General features: G+C 38.2%; 1 protein-coding gene across 3 annotated transcripts in view; it reads right to left on the bottom strand.

The window, feature by feature from the left end:
• Nucleotides 1-1,178: 1,178 nt before the first annotated feature.
• CNPY1 (canopy FGF signaling regulator 1) overlaps nt 1,179-9,438 on the bottom strand; it is a 61,413-nt gene continuing 53,153 nt past the window's right edge. For 2 of the 3 annotated variants that reach the window (XM_004702329.3, XM_045290017.1), the window contains exons 2-4: nt 8,891-9,094; nt 7,133-7,229; nt 1,179-3,108 (exon numbers count right to left, since the gene is read on the bottom strand). In XM_004702329.3, coding sequence (XP_004702386.3) covers nt 3,068-3,108; nt 7,133-7,229; nt 8,891-9,094 — 342 coding nt within the window. In that variant the 3' untranslated portion in view covers nt 1,179-3,067. Of the gene's footprint in view, nt 3,109-7,132; nt 7,230-8,890; nt 9,095-9,352; nt 9,422-9,438 lie in introns of those variants that run through there. The other variant, XM_045290016.1, reaches the window with a different exon arrangement.

The raw sequence follows: 9,438 nt of genomic DNA, 5'->3' as shown, positions 1-9,438 counted from the left end.
TTGGCTTATTCTTAGCGAATAGTAATTCAGCTAACACAAATAAACTGCCCATCTAAGTCAATTTGGCCTTTTCTTTATGAGAACTGGTTCACACAGTCTTCCATGGAGACCCAAATAAACCATCTCATAAAAGTGTAATTTGAACCCATCCGACACCAAACCTGGTTTCTCTGCATTATTTTAATAAGCATTATATTCTGGTCACCACTTCTCCAACATTTGTCCAGGAAATTTTGGGGGGCATAGAATTAAGTCATGTTTACTTTCCTCAACTTTTCTTTGACACACTAAGTGTTTTTTTATATTTGTTTTAAGGTAAATTTCCATTTTGGGCTTCCTCTCTCTCTTTCTTTCTTTTGGCCAATAAATATCAGTAAGCAGGCAGAAATAGCGTTATGAGGGAGGCTACTGAGAATGGCCACTTGTCCCACTATTGTTCATGTGCAAAAGCAGAGCAGCCCCAGAGAGACCCAGAAGGAAACTGAAGAATCACTGTAGTAAAAAAACCCACAGTGCTTTTTCCGTATTGTCACTGATAACAATTTTTTTTTCTTTTTTAACATTTTATTAGGGGCTCATACAACTGTTATCCCAATCCATACACACATCAATTGTGTAAAGCGCATTTGTACATCGTTTCTCAAAACATTTTCTCTCCATTTAAACCCCCGACATTAGGTCTTCATTTTTCCCCTCCCTCCCCGCTCCCCCCTCCCACATGAGCCCTTGATAATTTATATATGGGTATTTTGTCATATCTTGCCCTGTCCGACGTCTCCCTTCATCCACTTTTCGGTTGTCTGTCCCCCAGGGAGGAGGTCACACACAGTTCCATGTAATCAGTTCCCTCTTTCCTACCCATTCTCCCTTTACCCTCCCTGTTTTGCCACTCACACCACTGGTCCTATAGGGCTCATCCATCCTGGATTCCCTGTATTTTCAGTTCCTATCTGTACCAGTGTACCTCCTCTGGTCTAGCCAGTCTTGCAAGATAGAATTCGAGTCATGGTAGTGGGAGCGGGGAGGAAACATTTAGGAACTAGAGGAAAGTTGTATTTCTCATCATTGTTACAACTGATAACAATTTTAATCGGTACTTTAGTAGCTATAAATATTTACATGACTAGCAAGTTTAACCTGGAAAATTTTTTCTGAAGAGAAAAAAAATACACAAGTCATGAGATCCAAAACCATCTTTACTCGAACATCCAAGAATAAACAGAAAACGCTACTTGGCAAAACCTAACATAATCATTATCAGAATCCTGATCTGTGGTCCTCTCCTTTCAAAGCAAAATCTTTCCCATCAAAGAAAAACACCCACCCATTCATGGGAAGAAGGCATAATTATCCATGTTCTTTAGGTCATAGGCATTTTTTTGCATGAGTTGAGATTTTCGTAGTTTCTGTGATCAGCATTAGTCTTTATTGGAAATTTTTTGGTGACGATTCGAGGGAGAAAATGACCTCATTAGAGTGAGCCTGCAGCCACCCACAAATCCTCATTGTCAAGAGAAGGTTACTTCTTACCCCAAGGTTTCCCCCTTCTTCTTGTACTCTAGTTTAGGAAGAATACTCCTGTGTAGTGAGTGTCTTTACCAAGAAAGGCTAAGTTAGCAAGATGTTGGGGACGTATTATTTTAAATGCTATTGTAATCTTAGACAATTTTCTAAAAAGATATAGGAAATAACAATTTTACTATCCTACTAGAAAATCGTGCCGATTATGTTTTCATTTTCTTTTGGCTGACTGGGTCATACACACTCTGTAGAGCCCAGACCACTTAACTAGCTGCAGGGAGCCCCAAGAAAGCACATAGACCATTGCTCAAATAATTAAGTGGCGTTAACTTCCAAATCTGACTCTTAATCAGAGTGAAGAGTGAGGGGGAGGAAATAGGACTCACTTTCCTTTAATTTTGGCCAATTTGTACAAATTTAAGAATGGTTAAAATAACATGCTTTCTAAGCAATTATGTAATTAATATATAGCAAAAAGTTTTATTCTTAGCTCATTGGAGGCAAAATGGGCATAATCCTGCAGCCAGATTCTCACTGACAACAGTGAGTTTTCTTTTTTATATGAGTTTAGTCTGTTCCCTTTAAATAATTAATGTGCTCAACTCCAACTCAACCGAAACAATAAAATACCTGCGAGTGAAATTGTCATTACACTCCAGCGTTAGGGTGGCCAAAAGGGTGCTCCACATCTCGAAGGCACCCTCATCTAGAAGAGGCTGGAAATCAAATCAACACACTAAACGTGCACTGAAAAATCTTTTAGAAAACGTATCAGAAGAGTTTTCAGTCAAACAAAACATCATCACTGGTGCTATGTTCTAAGAAAACATGATGTAGTGTAAAACAAAGAAAAAATTAAATCACCTTTCTCAATTATTGGACTCCAGAATGTATTTTCTATAGAGGCCAATTTAATCCTTGTTGACTATCCAAAGTGTCTGTTCTTTTCTTTCCTTATTTACCCCACATTCACCTTCATCTTAGGGATTCAGAGCTTTTAAATTTATGATTTCTAGGAATTTAAGTCTAAATCCTGAAAAAAAAAGTGGTTTCTTTTACCCATAATTATATATGAAGTAAAAGACCAAATTCAGGGTTTGTTGCAATGTATTTCCTTAATTCTATGACCAATCAAGTATTTAAAAAATCAAATCAAGTTCTTATCACGTAGACCACTTTACACATGTGTATGTATATATACATTTGCTATAGAATATTCAGCATGTATCATTAAACCCTTATTTCATTATCCAGTGCCTTTGCCTTTCTTTCCTTCTACGGAATTATATACTTTATTACCAAGTCTGTTTATATCAAAACCTGCAAAGGTAATTTAAAAGTTTTATGGGCTCCTTAACTTGACCTACAAAAAGAGCAAGAGTTTGTCAAAGAACAAATTTTCAATAAAAAAAACACACAGATTAGACAAACATGAAATTAAACAAGAAACATATAATTTCTTATCATGAGCACACAGCATGCAGACAGGGATTAACCTGGTGGGAGGTGATTTAACTTCTCTCTGTAACTCGCATCACAGTCACACCTATAGTTCAGGGTGGTTAGCGGAAGAAAGTTCACACAGACCTGGAAGAAAAAAAGTTAGAGGATATCACGATTACGTTAAACACCAGCCCAATAAATCATTCACATAGCCATAAAGTGTTCGTGTGAAAGAGCATTTTAAAAACTTTTTATATTAGAAAACGTCAACTATCCACAGAAAAGAAAAGGAAAGGTAGAATTTATGCCGATGTACCTCATATCCCGCTTCAAAAATGACCAACCTGGGGCTGTTCTTGTTTTATCATCTCCTTTTCTTTGGCCGGACTATTTTGAAACAAACCCAAGGCATTGGAGCATGTCACCCACAGATACGTACGCATTAGGAATAGATCCACTCTGAGCTGTTTTGTAGCTTGCTAAAGGGTACACTGGGCATTTACTCTAAGGAGCAGGTAGGAACGAGGTCCTTACATATATGTATTTTTCCAACTGCCAGCCATGAAAGGGCAGTTTGACTCCCCTCATGGGGGGGCTGCCATGAGTTGTAAGGGACTCCATAGCACCCTCACAGCAGTGTCACAAAGATCTGAAGGACAGGAATTAGGGAAAAGATTTGTTTCAAAATAAGGAGGGAGAAACTGATAAAAGAGAAAAAGGCTATGAACTTTTAGCTACATAATTTATTTGAAATAGAAAATATGCTAGCCTTTGAAAGTAATGACTTGTGGATCAGAAATCAGCATCCCAATCGTATTGGAAAGTCTATACAGAAAGGTAAAAACACTTTTACTTTACATGTGGGCTAAGCATTTCTTGGTAGGTGATGCCTTATTCCATGTATTGCATTCAAAATCACTCTGTGGCAATCTCATCAGTCATGATAATTTTAAATAAGACTTTATGTTTAAACTCAGTGATATATACAGAAGATACTCATATATTTGTATTTACACCCTCACATACTCTGTAACAAACACCTCCAGGTAGGAATGTAAGAGTAGCCATTCTTCCATCATCTGTAGTAATACGTTCCCTGCCTTAACTTGTACCATATTATTGTTTTCATATACACTCATTCATTTTTCCCCAAGATTTTTAAGATTTGAAAAGACTGTTGTGAAATCCAGGCATCAAAATAGCAATTTGAAGAAGCTTATGTTATTTGCCACAAAATATTTCACCAGGAAAATCTGGTAAGACTTTTTTTCTCCCTTGGAGTGGGGAGAGGAGGGTGTGAGGAATAAATTGGTTTATTTGATAACTTTTATTCTATCCATTGAATAAAAGGATAAGGGCATCCACAGACCCATCTGCTTGAGCATGTTCTACCTATCCAAGAGTTGGCACATATTTTTTTTTCATATTCTCAGTGATGTTAATCGAAACATTGTCATCTTAGATGTCATTCATGTTTTCTCTTATATTCTCTATGTATTTTTGTGGGAGGTGAACTTAAGTACCTTAAATATTTTAAGGAGTCAATGAATGGGCCCTCATCGCCTCACTTGGAATTATTAAAAATAAAGAGTATGAAAATTTTATAAACACACAACTTGTATATATGAAAAATAGTGCCTAACTTTGCAATCAAAGCTCTAGCTATAACAATATCTATTTTTAAAATAATTCTTTATCTTCCTAAATGTGACATATAGACATTTTAACAACTCTCAGTTTGGATTCGTGTACACTGTGTAACTTAAAGACGCACCCACTGTCACTATAGCAACGCTATGCACACAGTAAACACTCAGTAGATACTTTGGGGATGATGTATAGTTTTATAACCTCCAATACACACCATCAAATCTTTAAAATATCATTTAAATTATGGAGTTCATGTCTTAGCAAAGCTGTTGCATATAAAAAAACAAGATCAAGTATTGCTTGTAGAGAATTGGAATCACCGCCATACTATTGTAGGAAACATACTTTAGTATATTATTTCCGTGCTATCTGAAAGCACCTTGAGACTTTCTGTAATATGAAAGTCCCGTGTTTTACTCAGTTGCCTGCAACTATATCATATGTTGAAACATACTACTTTTTGTTGCTATAGTTATTAATTAGAAATTTTCTTAGTCAAGCTTTATTTTAGCCTTTTCTGCCATTAATATTTCAGTTTGAAAAACCTCCCTACCTTGTTCCTGTGGTGCTAACTTACTTCAATGGAAAGGTTTGTGCTTTGGGCAAGGAGGAGTGTCTAATTTCTTTTTAGGTTTGTTATTCTTATTTCTTCATTGGTGTATTTTAAGATATTCATAATAAAATGTAGGGAGGAATATATCCTGAAAAAAAATCCCACAATTTCCTGATGTGTAGCATCAATTTTGAGTGATTACTTTTTTTTCACTCTCAACACTCCTTTATGTTTATACTGGTAAATAATAAGTTTTAAAAATCAAATGCTACCAAATAACTATCAAATCATGCCTTATTTTATTCTAGTCACATTGTACATCTTTATTCTCTCAGCTTGCAGTTTGTCAAAGCTAATGCTTAATTGCTATTTCCAATTATAACTGTATGAAGGAAATGAAGAAGTGTTAGTGAGTATCACTGAAATCAATAAAACTCAGGAGCAGAATCTTTCCCCAGAATCTTCAGAGCTGCTAAAATGGCTATGGTGAATTGTTGTTGACGGACTTGGAAAAGACTCACCATTTGAATAAATCTTCATAAAGCAAATGATTTACAGATGCCATAAGACAAGTGCAAATCCTTTATCAGAAAAAAAGAAAATTAATATCCCAAATATTGCTCATCTTTTTAACTTAATTTTAATGTATACATTTATCTCTGGATTATTTGAAAATCTTTCTGAAGTTGTACTTATATACTTATTTATGTGAATTTCAAAAATGACTAGGTTACATATCCAAAATCAACAGAGGTGGGGGGGGCGGGGGAATCTTCAAATGCCTAAACAATCCTTTTCTGCAAACCCTCATTACAAATTAGATTTTACACCGAAAGCAACCCATTTGCATGGTCAGATTTTAAATGCTTATCAGTAGATATTTTTAATGCCATTTTGAATAACTTCTGATAATCTAAGCATTTGCTTTAAGAATGGTCAGTAACTATTATTTTAAGAAGCTTGGTACTAAATTTTAAGTGACAAAGTATATCGTAGTGTACTGAGGTGTACTGTATTTTATTCGAAACAACTCCTAGGAGTTTTTGTTTTAAGCCCCATCTTGCTTAAAATTGCTCAACTTACTTTTAAAACAACAGCATTGTCTTCCTATGTGCTGATTCATGCCCACCCCCGAGGGTTTCTGAAAAGAGCACCCCACGCATTAAGCATGTATCACAGTGATATGTGACTAGAGGTCAATGTTGAGCCGACCAGATTGGAGGGCCCGGGTGGTAGTGTTGTAACTTTGTCTCTAGTAAGTCAAGTTCTCAACTTTGTCTATCGTTAGTAACATTTTGGTCATTTCCCTCTAGCTTCTGGGAGTGTGTGTTTAAAAATCTGAGTCAAGTCTTACTTTCTACCCTCTCCAAAATGAGGAACAACAATTTAAGAAGTCAAAATGTAGGAGTAAAAAATATTTTCCTTCCAGAAAAAGAAAAACAAGTCCCTCAACCTCAAACCCTTCCTCAAAAGCAAAACCAAACCAAACCCTGCAACGACCACCGACAAAAACATCTGGAGATTTCTGATGGAATAAAGGCTCCACCTTCTGCAGGTATATTAAGTAGTCACCACGGAGCGGAGCCAAGGATGGGAAACTCCGATTTCCAAAAGCGGAAAACAAAGCCAAACAAACGTGCTTTGTGTTCATCTGAGTCCGAAAGAAAAGGTGCTCCTTGGGCACTAAGAATTCAAGTCGTTTGAATTCCTTAGAATGGAGCAGAAAGAAAGGGGAAACAGAGGAGCCACCAGCCCTGTGGTTTGGTTTCTTTCTTGTCTCTCACTTGCTGTTGTTTTTAATTCAGAGGAGAACCCTCCTCAGGGCGTTCGTTCCAGCAAGGCAGCGAGCCTCCATTTGGAGAAGGGGAAAAAAAGAAAGAAAGAAAAGAAAACGAGGCTGAACTGCTGAGTGAGAGCGCGAGGGGGAGGGCGAGGGAGGAGCACGTGTTACATCAGACACAGTACCTGATTTTTCACTACACAGCTTGTCAGCTAGATCGGCTGCCTCCTGGGCGATAAGTGAGAATATTTCATCTTCATACTCTTCTATGATCGTTTCACACTGTCGAAATAGAATAAAAAACATAGGTGGATATACACACATGTAACGGGTGCCTTATTAGGCAGGTCTTAATATAAACATCTATTAGCGAAAAATATAAAATTCTGTTATCAAGGTCGCCCATTTTTTCTTAGCCCTTTCAGTTGAAGCCACAGTTGTATGGGCTGAATCCTCTTCCCAGAATGTTAATTGCAGCCTTTCCCCAGAAACTTTGCTAAATGGTTAGCCAGTATGTTGAAAGACCGTGGGCTGAGGATGAGGAAGGAAGAGACCTCTTGGTGTGTCTCTTCCTTAAATGGGAATGCTGACGGCATGGATCAATAACTTATGGGCCACCAAAGTCTTACTTTTTAAGAAAGCACCACATCTTTACGGACACTGGTCCATGAGATGAGTACCCCCTTTCCCCTCAGGTTTCACATAAGAACCCATCTTGTGGCTTTAAAACAGGATCTGACGTGAAAAAGCAATGAAGCCTCTTAGCAATAGAAACAGGTGCACTTAAATTTCACTCTGGGTAGTGGGCTCGGTGATGACTTCGGGCAGTTCTTCTTCGTATCAGTTCAAGATCTTTGCAGACTTTCCAGCTGGCTGGCGGCTGGGAGCAGAGGGAGCTGGAATCTGCCCCAGCTTTGGGGAAATCTTAAATGCTAATGTCACAGAACCCACAAGTCCCGCCTTTCAGGAAGGTGACAGGCTGAGACTTGTAGACCATTTTCTGAGTCCATGAAGCAGGACTCTCAAATGTTCAAACGGCATTAAAAAGCAGAGTTCAACGCTAACGTGTTTAGTGGAAACCTATGGAATTCAAGTGCACACTCATGGTCAATCCTACGCCACAGTGCTTTTCACTCAGAATTGTTACCTCTGCTTCTTCAATGAAAATAAAATCTTTACAAGTCAGCCTTCAGAGTTTCAGCATGCCTGGCATTTGAGCCAACTCCTGAGCTTAATGCATTTCTTAAACAGTCTTCCCACCTCTCTTTGAGTTCAGGGCGCTAAGTAGGGTGAAATATGCTGCGAAATGTTCTGCCTCAAAGGCACATTCAAGCAAGACAGAGACCAGCACACACGGAAAGCAAACATTGTAAGGGAAAGAAAGTTGGCGCTAAAGCCACCTATCTTACCTCCTAAGCCTTTGTTGAACTAACTTCGTGCTAGAAGATGTGGATTAACTCAGGGAAATTTTAATTTCTATTTTGAGAAGCCTTTGGAGGAAAGGTAGTCTATGTACCCGGCACCCTCTCCACATTTGGCTATAAGTAATTTTGGGGTTTAGCCTACCAACCGCAGCAAATACTCGTGAAGTACGTGCCTTGGCGACAGAGCTGCCGGAAACTTTTCCAGGAAACTTTCAGCCAGAGGAAAACGGTTTGAGTAAAGCAAGGTCCAAACCTGTGTCTTAAAGTCCCTGGAATTTGTGAGCAGTGCATTCTATCAGCTAAAATCTACCAACTGAAAATCCCCTTGTCCGAATGCGGGAGCCCGGGAGGGACTTGCTAGAGGCATGATCAAAAAGCAACAGGACAACATGGTCAATGTATAAACATTGTATGTTCAGTTTCTGGAAACCCAACAACCTCCCAAAGCAGCCAACCGACCAACCAACAAACAGCAAAATAGCAAAAGGATAGTATGGCTCTGTCAAGAAGAGAGCTTACCGCAAACTTCAAAGGTCTGTAAGCATCAGAATAAAAATAGAACTTTTTAAATTCCTTATATATTTTGTCTCCTTTCCTGGGAGCAAATCTCTTAAAAGTTCGCTCCTTCGTTACAGGGTCTTCTTCGAGTTTGTAGTCATTCATTCGCTCACATACTTTGTCCAAAAGGTCTGTTAGGAATGCCTCGGACTGAGCTAAGGGAATCTATTAAAAAGAAGAAAGGGGGGAGGGAGGGGGAAGGAAACGTGCTTCAGTATTATTTAAAGATATTTAAATGAACACAGATGGACCATATACAACCACCCCGGTGAATACACAAACATTCCTTTCCTAAGATAGCTATGTATTCCATGATATGTCTATCATGAAGACTGGCTTCCAGGATAGTAAGAGAAGGCACATTTGAAAGTTGAAAGAAAAAATAATAATAATAAAAGAAAGTTGAAAGAAAAGCAACTTCACATTCAAATGCGAGCTTCTGCGTCTACAGATCCACAGGGTCACAAGCGATCCCCTCGTTCAACCTGCACAATAAACCGTCCAGCCCC

This window comes from Echinops telfairi, unplaced genomic scaffold (genome assembly GCF_000313985.2).
Source record: "Echinops telfairi isolate 266 unplaced genomic scaffold, ASM31398v2 ScPeMD7_31;HRSCAF=116, whole genome shotgun sequence".
NCBI lineage: Eukaryota > Metazoa > Chordata > Mammalia > Afrosoricida > Tenrecidae > Echinops > Echinops telfairi.
The sequence above is the reverse complement of the archived record's forward strand: the minus strand, read 5'-3'. Positions and strand labels throughout refer to the sequence as shown.